At 41.1% G+C, this 15000-nt stretch overlaps 1 protein-coding gene across 1 annotated transcript in view; it reads left to right on the top strand.

The window, feature by feature from the left end:
* Window positions 1-15000, top strand: part of LOC109900120 (catenin delta-2) — a 591443-nt gene that overhangs the window by 500574 nt on the left and 75869 nt on the right. The window contains exon 17 of the mRNA XM_031835028.1: window positions 12256-12438. Coding sequence (XP_031690888.1) covers window positions 12256-12438 — 183 coding nt within the window. The remainder of the gene's footprint in view (window positions 1-12255; window positions 12439-15000) is intronic.

Genomic DNA, 15000 nt, shown 5'->3' with positions numbered 1-15000 from the left:
GGAGGGCAGGTAGTTTGCCCCCGGTGATGCGTTGTGCAGACCTCACTACCCTCTGGAGAGCCTTACGGTTGAGGGCGGTGCAGTTGCCATACCAGGCGGTGATACAGCCCGCCAGGATGCTCTCGATTGTGCATCTGTAGAAGTTTGTGAGTGCTTTTGGTGACAAGCCGAATTTCTTCAGCCTCCTGAGGTTGAAGAGGCGCTGCTGCGCCTTCCTCACGATGCTGTCTGTGTGAGTGGACCAATTCAGTTTGTCTGTGATGTGTATGCCGAGGAACTTAAAACTTGCTACCCTCTCCACTACTGTTCCATCGATGTGGATGGGGGGGTGTTCCCTCTGCTGTTTCCTGAAGTCCACAATCATCTCCTTAGTTTTGTTGACGTTGAGTGTGAGGTTATTTTCCTGACACCACACTCCGGGTGCCCTCACCTCCTCCCTGTAGGCCGTCTCGTCGTTGTTGGTAATCAATCCTACCACTGTAGTTGGAGGCGTGCGTGGCCACGCAGTCGTGGGTGAACAGGGAGTACAGGAGAGGGCTCAGAACGCACCCTTGTGGGGCCCCAGTGTTGAGGATCAGCGGGGAGGAGATGTTGTTGCCTACCCTCACCACCTGGGGGCGGCCCGTCAGGAAGTCCAGTACCCAGTTGCACAGGGCGGGGTCGAGACCCAGGGTCTCGAGCTTGATGACGAGCTTGGAGGGTACTATGGTGTTGAATGCCGAGCTGTAGTCGATGAACAGCATTCTCACATAGGTATTCCTCTTGTCCAGATGGGTTAGGGCAGTGTGCAGTGTGGTTGAGATTGCATCGTCTGTGGACCTATTTGGGCGGTAAGCAAATTGGAGTGGGTCAAGGGTGTCAGGTAGGGTGGAGGTGATATGGTCCTTGACTAGTCTCTCAAAGCACTTCATGATGACGGATGTGAGTGCTACGGGGCGGTAGTCGTTTAGCTCAGTTACCTTAGCTTTCTTGGGAACAGGAACAATGGTGGCCCTCTTGAAGCATGTGGGAACAGCAGACTGGTATAGGGATTGGTTGAATATGTCCGTAAACACACCGGCCAGCTGGTCTGCGCATGCTCTGAGGGCGCGGCTGGGGATGCCGTCTGGGCCTGCAGCCTTGCGAGGGTTAACACGTTTAAATGTCTTACTCACTTCGGCTGCAGTGAAGGAGAGACTGCATGTTTTCGTTGCAGGCCGTGTCAGTGGCACTGTATTGTCCTCAAAGCGGGCAAAAAAGTTGTTTAGTCTGCCTGGGAGCAAGACATCCTGGTCCGTGACTGGGCTGGGTTTCTTCCTGTAGTCCGTGATTGACTGTAGACCCTGCCACATGCCTCTTGTGTCTGAGCCGTTGAATTGAGATTCTACTTTGTCTCTGTACTGGCGCTTAGCTTGTTTGATAGCCTTGCGGAGGGAATAGCTGCACTGTTTGTATTCAGTCATGTTACCAGACACCTTGCCCTGATTAAAAGCAGTGGTTCGCGCCTTCAGTTCCACACGAATGCTGCCATCAATCCACGGTTTCTGGTTGGGGAATGTTTTAATCGTTGCTATGGGAACGACATCTTCAACGCACGTTCTAATGAACTCGCACACCGAATCAGCGTATTCGTCAATGTTGTTGGCTGACGCAATACGAAACATCTCCCAGTCCACGTGATGGAAGCAGTCTTGGAGTGTGGAGTCAGCTTGGTCGGACCAGCGTTGGACAGACCTCAGCGTGGGAGCTTCTTGTTTTAGTTTCTGTCTGTAGGCAGGGATCAACAAAATGGAGTCGTGGTCAGCTTTTCCGAAAGGGGGGCGGGGCAGGGCCTTATATGCGTCGCGGAAGTTAGAGTAACAATGATCCAGGGTCTTTCCACCCCTGGTTGCGCAATCGATATGCTGATAAAATTTAGGGAGTCTTGTTTTCAGATTAGCCTTGTTAAAATCCCCAGCTACAATGAATGCAGCCTCCGGATAAATCGTTTCCAGTTTGCAGAGAGTTAAATAAAGTTCGTTCAGAGCCATCGATGTGTCTGCTTGGGGGGGGATATATACGGCTGTGATTATAATCGAAGAGAATTCTCTTGGTAGATAATGCGGTCTACATTTGATTGTGAGGAATTCTAAATCAGGTGAACAGAAGGATTTGAGTTCCTGTATGTTTCTTTCATCACACCATGTCACGTTGGCCATAAGGCATACGCCCCCGCCCCTCTTCTTACCAGAAAGATGTTCGTTTCTGTCCGCGCGATGCGTGGAGAAACCCGCTGGCTGCACCGCTTCGGATTGCGTCTCTCCAGTGAGCCACGTTTCCGTGAAACAGAGAACGTTACAGTCTCTGATGTCCCTCTGGAATGCTACCCTTGCTCGGATTTCATCAACCTTGTTGTCAAGAGACTGGACATTGGCAAGAAGAATGCTAGGGAGTGGTGCACGATGTGCCCGTCTCCGGAGTCTGACCAGAAGACCGCTTCGTTTCCCTCTTTTTCTGAGTCGTTTTTTTGGGTCGCTGCATGGGAACCATCCCGTGGCGCTGGTTGTAAGGCAGAACACAGGATCCGCATCGCGAAAAACATATTCTTGGTCGTACTGGTGGTGAGTTGACGCTGATCTTATATTCAGTAGTTCTTCTCGGCTGTATGTGATGAAACCTAAGATGACCTGGGGTACTAGTGTAAGAAATAACACGTAAAAAAACAAAAAACTGCATAGTTTCCTAGGAACGCGAAGCGAGGCGGCCATCTCTGGCCATCTCTGGCCATCTCTGTCGGCGCAGGTAAACCTGTTGTTTACCTGTGGAGTTGTTTACCTGTTGTTTACCTGTGGAGTTGTTTACCTGTTGTTTACCTGTGGAGTTGTTTACCTCTTGTTTACCTGTGGAGTTGTTTACCTGTTGTTTACCTGTGGAGTTGTTTTCCTTGTGATGTTTTCAGAGGAAAGTAACTCTCTTCTTCACTCCTCTAACACTTCATTTCATGTTCTTATTGGATCTAGTTGAAGCGACTTGGTGTTTTTATTACGGCTGTAATGTCGTTGAAATCATTTAGTCAGTCAGAGTATTATGTTCAATTATGTTCATTATAGTTGTTTGTGTAAATTATCAGTCTGAGAGACTCTTCTATAAAACAGACAGAGTCGTCTGAGTGATTAATGATTTTTCTTCGTTATTTCCAAGTGGTTTACTTTCCATATTGCTCCCATACGCCACGTTTATGAGTGATACTTCACAGATGTACACGCACACGCACACGCACGCACACACACACACACACACACACACACGCGCACACACACACACACACACACACCTCTGCTGTTTTGGATGTGTCCTCTTCTGACACCATGTTAAATGGAGCTTGATACGATGCTTCGGGCTCAGTCATTATTCCTCATTTGAAAGAATTTCTTTAACATAATTTAAAAGTTAGAGTACATCACGATTCATGGATGGAATTGGGCACTCTTCCTTTTAAATGCCCCTTCACACACACACACACACATTTTGGCAGGGTGGGAAGTTAGATCTTGTGGGAAGTCAAATTTGTGTGGGAAGTTAGATCTTGTGGGAAGTTATATTTGTGTGGGAAGTTAGATCTTGTGGGAAGTTATATTTGTGTGGGAAGTTAGATCTTGTGGGAAGTTATATTTGTGTGGGAAGTTAGATCTTGTGGGAAGTTATATTTGTGTGGGAAGTTAGATCTTGTGGGAAGTTATATTTGTGTGGGAAGTTAGATCTTGTGGGAAGTTATATTTGTGTGGGAAGTTAGATCTTGTGGGAAGTTATATTTGTGTGGGAAGTTAGATCTTGTGGGAAGTTATATTTGTGTGGGAAGTTAGATCTTGTGGGAAGTTATATTTGTGTGGGAAGTTAGATCTTGTGGGAAGTTATATTTGTGTGGGAAGTTAGATCTTGTGGGAAGTTATATTTGTGTGGGAAGTTAGATCTTGTGGGAAGTTATATTTGTGTGGGAAGTTAGATCTCGTGGGAAGTTATATTTGTGTGGGAAGTTAGATCTTGTGGGAAGTTATATTTGTGTGGGAAGTTAGATCTTGTGGGAAGTTATATTTGTGTGGGAAGTTAGATCTTGTGGGAAGTTATATTTGTGTGGGAAGTTAGATCTTGTGGGAAGTTATATTTGTGTGGGAAGTTAGATCTTGTGGGAAGTTATATTTGTGTGGGAAGTTATATTTGTGTGGGAAGTTAGATCTTGTGGGAAGTTATATTTGTGTGGGAAGTTACATCTTGTGGGAAGTTATATTTGTGTGGGAAGTTATATTTGTGTGGGAAGTTATATTTGTGTGGGAAGTTAGATCTTGTGGGAAGTTATATTTGTGTGGGAAGTTATACTTGTGTGGGAAGTTAGATCTTGTGGGAAGTTATATTTGTGTGGGAAGTTAGATCTTGTGGGAAGTTATATTTGTGTGGGAAGTTAGATCTTGTGGGAAGTTATATTTGTGTGGGAAGTTAGATCTTGTGGGAAGTTATATTTCTGTGGGAAGTTATATTTGTGTGGGAAGTTATATTTGTGTGGGAAGTTATTTGTGTGGGAAGTTAGATCTTGTGGGAAGTTATATTTGTGTGGGAAGTTAGATCTTGTGGGAAGTTATATTTGTGTGGGAAGTTATATTTGTGTGGGAAGTTAGATCTTGTGGGAAGTTATATTTGTGTGGGAAGTTAGATCTTGTGGGAAGTTATATTTGTGTGGGAAGTTATATTTGTGTGGGAAGTTATATTTGTGTGGGAAGTTAGATCTTGTGGGAAGTTATATTTGTGTGGGAAGTTATATTTGTGGGAAGTTATATTTGTGTGGGAAGTTAGATCTTGTGGGAAGTTATATTTGTGTGGGAAGTTAGATCTTGTGGGAAGTTATATTTGTGTGGGAAGTTAGATCTTGTGGGAAGTTATATTTGTGTGGGAAGTTAGATCTTGTGGAAGTTATATTTGTGTGGGAAGTTAGATCTTGTGGGAAGTTATATTTGTGTGGGAAGTTAGATCTTGTGGGAAGTTATATTTCTGTGGGAAGTTATATTTGTGTGGGAAGTTATATTTGTGTGGGAAGTTATATTTGTGTGGAAGTTATATCTTGTGGGAAGTTATATTTGTGTGGGAAGTTAGATCTTGTGGGAAGTTATATTTGTGTGGGAAGTTAGATCTTGTGGGAAGTTATATTTGTGTGGGAAGTTAGATCTTGTGGGAAGTTATATTTGTGTGGGAGTTAGATCTTGTGGGAAGTTATATTTGTGTGGGAAGTTAGATCTTGTGGGAAGTTATATTTGTGTGGGAAGTTAGATCTTGTGGGAAGTTATATTTGTGTGGGAAGTTAGATCTTGTGGGAAGTTATATTTGTGTGGGAAGTTAGATCTTGTGGGAAGTTATATTTGTGTGGGAAGTTAGATCTTGTGGGAAGTTATATTTGTGTGGGAAGTTAGATCTTGTGGGAAGTTATATTTGTGTGGGAAGTTAGATCTTGTGGGAAGTTATATTTGTGTGGGAAGTTAGATCTTGTGGGAAGTTATATTTGTGTGGGAAGTTAGATCTTGTGGGAAGTTATATTTGTGTGGGAAGTTAGATCTTGTGGGAAGTTATATTTGTGTGGGAAGTTAGATCTTGTGGGAAGTTATATTTGTGTGGGAAGTTAGATCTTGTGGGAAGTTATATTTGTGTGGGAAGTTAGATCTTGTGGGAAGTTATATTTGTGTGGGAAGTTAGATCTTGTGGGAAGTTATATTTGTGTGGGAAGTTATATTTGTGTGGGAAGTTAGATCTTGTGGAAGTTATATTTGTGTGGGAAGTTAGATCTTGTGGGAAGTTATATTTGTGTGGGAAGTTATATTTGTGTGGGAAGTTATATTTTGTGGGAAGTTAGATCTTGTGGAAGTTATATTTGTGTGGGAAGTTATATTTGTGTGGGAAGTTATTTTGTGTGGGGAAGTGTAGATCTTGTGGGAAGTGTTATAGTATTTGTGTGGGAAGTTAGATCTTGTGGGAAGTTATATTTGTGTGGGAAGTTAGATCTTGTGGGAAGTTATATTTTGTGGGAAGTTAGATCGTGTGGGAAAGTTCTATTTGTGTGGGAAGTAGATCTTGTGGGAAGTTAGTATTTTGGGTGGGAAGTTTATCTTTGTGGGAAGTTATATTTGTGTGGGAAGTTAGATTTGTGTGGGAAGTTATATTTGTGTGGGAAGTTAGATCTGTGGGAAGTTATATTTGTGTGGAAGTTAGATCTTGTGTGGAAGTTAATTTTGTGTGGGAAGTTAGATCTTGTGGGAAGTTATATTGTGTGGGGAAGTTAGATCTTGTGGGACCGTTATATTTGTGTGGGAAGTTAGATCTTGTGGGAAGTTATATTTGTGTGGGAAGTTAGATCTTGTGGGAAGTTATATTTGTGTGGGAAGTTAGATCTTGTGGGAAGTTATATTTGTGTGGGAAGTTAGATCTTGTGGGAAGTTATATTTGTGTGGGAAGTTATATTTGTGTGGGAAGTTAGATCTTGTGGGAAGTTATATTTGTGTGGGAAGTTAGATCTTGTGGGAAGTTATATTTGTGTGGGAAGTTATATTTGTGTGGGAAGTTATATTTGTGTGGGAAGTTAGATCTTGTGGGAAGTTATATTTGTGTGGGAAGTTATATTTGTGTGGGAAGTTATATTTGTGTGGGAAGTTAGATCTTGTGGGAAGTTATATTTGTGTGGGAAGTTAGATCTTGTGGGAAGTTATATTTGTGTGGGAAGTTAGATCTTGTGGGAAGTTATATTTGTGTGGGAAGTTAGATCTTGTGGGAAGTTATATTTGTGTGGGAAGTTAGATCTTGTGGGAAGTTATATTTGCTGTGGGAGTTGATATTTGGTGTGGGAAGTTATGATTTCTGTGGGAAGTTATATTATTTGTGTGGAAGTTATATCTGTGGGGAAGTTATATTTGTGGTGGGAAGTTATATCTTGTGGGAAGTATATTTGTTGTGGGGAAGTTAGATCTTGTGGGAAGTTATATTTGTGTGGGAAGTTAGATCTTGGTGCGGACGTTATATTTGTGTGGGAAGTTACGATCTGGTGGGAAGTTAATATTTGTGTGGGAAGTGAGATCTTGTTGGGAAGTTATATTTGTGTGGGAAGTTACATCTTGTGGGAGTTATATTTGTGTGGGAAGTTATCTTTGTGGGAAGTTATATTTGTGTGGGAAGTTAGATCTTGTGGGAAGTTATATTTGTGTGGGAAAGTTAGATCTTGTGGGAAGTTATATTTGTGTGGGAAGTTAGATCTTGTGGGAAGTTTATTTGTGTGGGAAGTTAGATCTTGTGGGAAGTTATATTTGTGTGGGAAGTTAGATCTTGTGGGAAGTTATATTTGTGTGGGAAGTTAGATCTTGTGGGAAGTTATATTTGTGTGGAAGTTAGATCTTGTGGGAATTATATTTGTGTGGGAGTTAGATCTTGTGGGAAGTTATATTTGTGTGGGAAGTTAGATCTTGTGGGAAGTTATATTTGTGTGGGAAGTTAGATCTTGTGGGAAGTTATATTTGTGTGGGAAGTTAGATCTTGTGGGAAGTTATATTTGTGTGGGAAGTTATATTGGTGTGGGGAAGTTAGATCTTGTGGGAAGTTATATTTGTGTGGGAAGTTACATCTTGTGGGAAAGTTATATTTGTGTGGGAAGTTATATTTGTGTGGAAGTTATATTTGTGTGGGAAGTTAGATCTTGTGGGAAGTTTATATTTGTGTGGGAAGTTATACTGGTGTGGGAAGTTAGATCTTGTGGGAAGTTATATTTGTGTGGGAAGTTAGATCTTGTGGGAAGTTATATTTGTGTGGGAAGTTAGATCTTGTGGGAAGTTATATTTGTGTGGGAAGTTAGATCTTGTGGAAGTTATATTTCTGTGGGAAGTTAATATTTGTGTGGAGTATATTGTGTGAATTATATTGTGTGGGAAGTTAGATTCTGTGGGAAGTTAAGTAATTTGTGTGGGAAGTTAGATCTTGTGGGAAGTTATATTTGTCGTGGGAAGTTATATTTGTGTGGGAAGTTAGATCTTGTGGGAAGTTATATTTGTGTGGGAAGTTAGATCTTGTGGGAAGTTATATTTGTGTGGGAAGTTATATTTGTTGTGGGAAGTTATATTTGTGTGGGAAGTTAGATCTTGTGGGAAGTTATATTTGTGTGGGAAGTTATATTTGTGTGGGAAGTTATATTTGTGTGGGAAGTTAGATCTTGTGGGAAGTTATATTTGTGTGGGAAGTTAGATCTTGTGGGAAGTTATATTTGTGTGGGAAGTTAGATCTTGTGGGAAGTTATATTTGTGTGGGAAGTTAGATCTTGTGGGAAGTTATATTTGTGTGGGAAGTTAGATCTTGTGGGAAGTTATATTTGTGTGGGAAGTTAGATCTTGTGGGAAGTTATATTTCTGTGGGAAGTTATATTTGTGTGGGAAGTTATATTTGTGTGGGAAGTTATATTTGTGTGGGAAGTTATATCTTGTGGGAAGTTATATTTGTGTGGGAAGTTAGATCTTGTGGGAAGTTATATTTGTGTGGGAAGTTAGATCTTGTGGGAAGTTATATTTGTGTGGGAAGTTAGATCTCTGTGGGAAGTTATATTTGTGTGGGAAGTTAGATCTTGTGGGAAGTTATATTTGTGTGGGAAGTTATATCTCTGTGGGAAGTTATATTTGTGTGGGAAGTTAGATCTTGTGGGAAGTTATATTTGTGTGGGAAGTTATATTTGTGTGTGAAGTTATATTTGTGTGGGAAGTTATATTTGTGTGGGAAGTTATATTTGTGTGGGAAGTTAGATCTTGTGGGAAGTTATATTTGTGTGGGAAGTTAGATCTTGTGGGAAGTTATATTTGTGTGGGAAGTTAGATCTCTGTGGGAAGTTAGATCTCTGTGGGAAGTTATATTTGTGTGGGAAGTTAGATCTCTGTGGGAAGTTAGATCTCTGTGGGAAGTTAGATCTCTGTGGGAAGTTATATTTGTGTGGGAAGTTAGATCTCTGTGGGAAGTTATATTTGTGTGGGAAGTTATATTTGTGTGGGAAGTTAGATCTCTGTGGGAAGTTATATTTGTGTGGGAAGTTACATTTGTGTGGGAAGTTAGATCTCTGTGGGAAGTTATATTTGTGTGGGAAGTTAGATCTCTGTGGGAAGTTATATTTGTGTGGGAAGTTAGATCTCTGTGGGAAGTTATATTTGTGTGGGAAGTTATATTTGTGTGGGAAGTTATATTTGTGTGGGAAGTTATATTTGTGTGGGAAGTTATATTTGTGTGGGAAGTTATATTTGTGTGGGAAGTTAGATCTCTGTGGGAAGTTATATTTGTGTGGGAAGTTATATTTGTGTGGGAAGTTAGATCTCTGTGGGAAGTTATATTTGTGTGGGAAGTTAGATCTCTGTGGGAAGTTATATTTGTGTGGGAAGTTATATTTGTGTGGGAAGTTAGATCTTGTGGGAAGTTATATTTGTGTGGGAAGTTATATTTGTGGGAAGTTATATTTGTGTGGGAAGTTAGATCTCTGTGGGAAGTTAGATCTTGTGGGAAGTTAGATCTCTGTGGGAAGTTAGATCTTGTGGGAAGTTATATTTGTGTGGGAAGTTAGATCTTGTGGGAAGTTATATTTGTGTGGCAAGTTAGATCTTGTGGGAAGTTATATTTCTGTGGGAAGTTATATTTGTGTGGGAAGTTATATTTCTGTGGGAAGTTATATTTGTGTGGGAAGTTAGATCTTGTGGGAAGTTATATTTGTGTGGGAAGTTAGATCTTGTGGGAAGTTATATTTGTGTGGGAAGTTAGATCTTGTGGGAAGTTATATTTGTGTGGGAAGTTATATTTGTGTGGGAAGTTAGATCTTGTGGGAAGTTATATTTGTGTGGGAAGTTAGATCTTGTGGGAAGTTATATTTGTGTGGGAAGTTATATTTGTGTGGGAAGTTATATTTGTGTGGGAAGTTAGATCTTGTGGGAAGTTCTATATTTGTGTGGGAAGTTATATTTGTGTGGGAAGTTATATTTGTGTGGGAAGTTAGATCTTGTGGGAAGTTATATTTGTGTGGGAAGTTAGATCTTGTGGGAAGTTATATTTGTGTGGGAAGTTAGATCTTGTGGGAAGTTATATTTGTGTGGGAAGTTAGTCTTGTTGGGAAAGTTATATTTCTGTGGGAAGTTATATTTGTGTGGAAGTTATATTTGTGTGGGAAGTTATATTTGTGTGGGAACTTAGATCTTGTGGGAAGTTATATCTTGTGGGGAAGTTATATTTGTGTGGGAAGTTAGATCTTGTGGGAAGTTATATTTGTGTGGGAAGTTAGATCTTGTGGGAAGTTATATTTGTGTGGGAAGTTAGATCTTGTGGGAAGTTAAATTTGTGTGGGAAGTTAGATCTTGTGGGAAGTTATATTTGTGTGGGAAGTTATATCTCTGTGGGAAGTTATATTTGTGTGGGAAGTTAGATCTTGTGGGAAGTTATATTTGTGTGGGAAGTTATATTTGGTGGGAAGTTATATTTGTGTGGGAAGTTAGATCTTGTGGAAGTTATATTTGTGTGGGAAGTTAGATCTTGTGGGAAGTTATATTTGTGTGGGAAGTTAGATCTCTGTGGGAAGTTATATTTGTGTGGAAGTTAGATCTCTGTGGGGAAGTTAGATCTCTGTGGGACAGTTAGATCTCTGTGGGAAGTTATTTGTGTGGGAAGTTAGATCTCTGTGGGAAGTTATATTTGTGTGGGAAGTTATATTTGTGTGGGAAGTTAGATCTCTGTGGGAAGTTATATTGTTGTGGGGAAAGTTATATTTGTGTGGGAAGTTAGATCTCTGTGGTGCAAGTTACTATTTGTGTGGAGTTTATATTTTGTGTGGGAAGTTATATTTGTGTGGGAAGTTATATTTGTGTGGGAAGTTAGATCTCTGTGGGAAGTTATATTTGTGTGGGAAGTTATATTTGTGTGGGAAGTTAGATCTCTGTGGGAAGTTATATTTGTGTGGGAAGTTATATTTGTGTGGGAAGTTAGATCTCTGTGGGAAGTTATATTTGTGTGGGAAGTTAGATCTCTGTGGGAAGTTAGATCTCTGTGGGAAGTTATATTTGTGTGGGAAGTTATATTTGTGTGGGAAGTTAGATCTCTGTGGGAAGTTATATTTGTGTGGGAAGTTATATTTGTGGTGGGAAGTTAGATCTCTGTGGGAAGTTATATTTGTGTGGGAAGTTAGATCTCTGTGGGAAGTTATATTTGTGTGGGAAGTTATATTTGTGTGGGAAGTTAGATCATGTGGGAAGTATATTTGTGTGGGAAGTTATATTTGTGGGAAGTTAATTTGTGGGAAGTTAGATCTCTGTGGGAAGTTATATTTGTGTGGGAAGTTATATTTGTGCGGGAAGTTATATTGTGTGGGAAGTTATATTTGTGTGGGAAGTTATATTTGTGTGGTAAGTTAGATCTCTGTGGCGAAGTTATATTTGTGTGGGAAGTTATATTTGTGTGGGAAGTTAGATCTCTGTGGGAAGTTATATTTGTGTGGGAAGTTTAGATCTCTGTGGGAAGTTATAATTTGGTGTGGGAAGTTAGATCTCTGTGGGAAAGTTAGATCTCTGTGGGGAAGTTATATTTGTGTGGGAAGTTATATTTGTGTGGGAAGTTAGATCTCTGTGGGAATTATATTTGTGTGGGAAGTTATATTTGTGTGGGAAGTTAGATCTCTGTGGGAAGTTATATTTGTGTGGGAAGTTAGACTCTCTGTGGGAAGTTATATTTGTGTGGGAAGTTATATTTGTGTGGGAAGTTAGATCTTCGTGGGAAGTTATATTTGTGTGGGAAGTTATATTTGTGGAAGTTATATTTGTGTGGGAAGTTATATTTGTGTGGGAAGTTAGATCTCTGTGGGAAGTTATATTTGTGTGGGAAGTTAGATCTCTGTGGGAAGTTAGATCTCTGTGGGAAGTTATATTTGTGTGGGAAGTTATATTTGTGTGGGAAGTTAGATCTCTGTGGGAAGTTATATTTGTGTGGGAAGTTAGATCTCTGTGGGAAGTTATATTTGTGTGGGAAGTTATATTTGTGTGGGAAGTTAGATCTTGTGGGAAGTTATATTTGTGTGGGAAGTTATATTTGTGGGAAGTTATATTTGTGTGGGAAGTTAGATCTCTGTGGGAAGTTAGATCTCTGTGGGAAGTTAGATCTTGTGGGAAGTTAGATCTCTGTGGGAAGTTAGATCTTGTGGGAAGTTATATTTGTGTGGGAAGTCATCTCATTTGTAGGATAAATGTTCTAACTCTGATGCCTCTCCTGTAGACCATAGAGAACTGTGTGTGTATCCTGCGTAACCTGTCCTACCGACTGGCAGCGGAGACGTCTCAGGGCCAACAGCTGGGTTCAGAGGAGCTAGACGGTCTCCTGTGTGACGCCAACGGACGTGACGGAGAGACCTCGGGTTGCTGGGGCAAGAAGAAGAAGAAGAAGAAGGGACAGGACCAGGTGGGGAAGTTATACACAGAGAGAGAGAGAGAGATGCATCAGGTGGGAAGTTATACACAGAGAGAGAGACAGAGACAGAGAGAGAGACAGAGACAGAGACAGAGACAGAGACAGAGACAGAGAGAGAGAGAGAGAGAGAGAGAGAGACATCAGGTGGGAAGTTATACACACAGAGAGAGACAGAGACAGAGACAGAGACAGAGACAGAGAGAGAGAGAGAGAGAGAGAGAGAGAGAGAGAGAGAGAGAGACATCAGGTGGGAAGTTATACACACAGAGAGAGAGAGAGAGAGAGAGAGAGAGAGAGAGAGAGAGAGAGATGCATCAGGTGGGACGTGAGAGAGAGAGAGAGAGAGGGGCACCGACACACTCTATCACACAGTGCAGACACACATATGTGCATAATAAACGTGGTCATATGTTGATATTAGCAGACAGACAGTGCAGACAGACAGTGCAGACAGACCATGCAGACAGACAGCGCAGAAAGACAGTGCAGAAAGACCGTGCAGACAGACAGTCCAGGCAGATATACAGTGCAGACAGACGTACAATGCAGGCCGGCAGACAGACAGACAGTATAGGCAGACAGACATACAGTGCAGGCAGACAGACAGACAGTGCAGACATACCGTGCAGACAGATATACAGTGCAGACAGACAGACAGTCCAGGCAGACAGTGCAGGCAGGCAGACAGACAGTCCAGGCAGACAGTGCAGACACACAGATGCCATATGGTACAAGCTTCCTCCAAGCCATATCACTTGTTCACTGCAGGAATGTTCTGATGGGAATCAAAGCAAAAGATTCCAACAGAGAATATTAAAAGAACATAAACTATTTTAGTGTAAATGGAGAGATGAGAATTTGTGTCTCTCTTTTAATGTTGGCTCAAACCTGTATTTTTTCTCTTTTTGTGTGTGTGTGTGGGGGGGGGGGGTCAGCTTTAATATTGCAGATAGATTGTGGCTTCCATCAATGTAATTGCTGCATAATTTCCAATCCTCCACATTTCTTTTGTAAATATACAGTACCAGTCAAACGTTTGGACACACCGACTCATTCAAGGGTTTTTCCTTCATTTGCACTATTTTCTACATTGTAGAATAATAGTGAAGACATCAAAACTATGAAATAACACATATGGTATAATATAGTAAGCCAAAATGTTTTTAAGAAATCAAAGTAGCCACCCTTTGCCTTGAGGACAGCTTTGCACACTCTTGGCATTCTCTCAACCAGCTTCACCTGGAATGCTTTTCCAACAGTCTTGAAGGAGTTCCCAAATATGCTGAGCACTTGTTGGCTGCTTTTCCTTCACTCTGCAGTCCAACTCATCCCAAACCATCTCAATTGGGTTGAGGTCAGGTGATTGTGGAGGCCAGGTCATCTGATGCAGCACTCCATCACTCTCCTTCTTGGTCAATTAGCCCTTACACTGCCTGGAGGTGGGTTTTGGGTCATTGTCCTGTTGAAAAACAAATGATAGTCCCACTAGGTGCAAACCAGATGGGATGGTGTATCGCTACAGAATGCTGTGGTAGCCATGCTGGTTCAGTGTGCCTTGGATTCTAAAGAAACCACTGACAGTGTCACCAGCAAAGCACCCCCACACCATCACACCTCCTCCACCATGCTTCACGGTGGGAAGTACACATGCGGAGATAATCCGTTCACCTACTCTGCATGTTTCTTGGCCCAAGCAAGTCTCTTCTTCTTATTGGTGTCCTTTAGTAGTGGTTTCTTTGCAGCAATGTGACCATGAAGGCCTGATTCACATAGTCTGCCCTGAACAGTTCATGTTGAGATGTGTCTGTTACTTGAACTCTGTGAAGCATTTTCTTGGGATGCAATTTCTGAGGCTGGTAACTCTAATGAACTTATCCTCTGCAGCAGAGGTAACTCCGGGTCTTCCTTTCTTGTGGCGGTCCTCATGAGAGCCAGTTTATTAATAGCTCTTCATGGTTTTTGCCACTTCTATTGAAGAAACTGGACTGTCATTTCTCTTTGTTTATTTGAGCTGCTCTTGCCATAATATGGACCTGGTCATTTGCCAAATAGGGATATCATCTGTACACCAACACTACCTTGTCACAACACAACTCATTGGCTGAAACGCATTAAGAAGGAAAGAAATTCCACAAATGAACTTTTAACAAGGCACACCTGTTAATTGAAACGCAATCCAGATGACTACCTCATGGTGCTGGTTGAGAGAAAACCAAGAGTGTGCAAAGCTGTCGTCAAGGCAAAGGATGGCTACTTTGAAGAATCTAAAATCTAAAATCTATTTTGATTTGTTTAACACTTTTTTGGTTACGACATGATTCCATATGTGTTATTTCATAGTGTTGATGTCTTCACTATTATTCTACAATGTAGAAAAACCCTTGAATGCGTAGGTGTGTCCAAACTTTTGACTGGGACTGTATATACAATTATCTATACTGTATATAATATATTTTAATATATTTCCCTTGATTATTTTCTCCAAACCCTACCACCCCTCCCCTTATTGGAGTAAACTAATAAACACTTGGGCTTCTACGTCCAGCTTATACA

The sequence above is a fragment of the Oncorhynchus kisutch genome, linkage group LG11 (genome assembly GCF_002021735.2).
Source record: "Oncorhynchus kisutch isolate 150728-3 linkage group LG11, Okis_V2, whole genome shotgun sequence".
In the NCBI taxonomy this organism is placed as follows: domain Eukaryota; kingdom Metazoa; phylum Chordata; class Actinopteri; order Salmoniformes; family Salmonidae; genus Oncorhynchus; species Oncorhynchus kisutch.
Note: the sequence above shows the minus strand (reverse complement) of the source record. Positions and strands in the feature narration are given on the sequence as shown.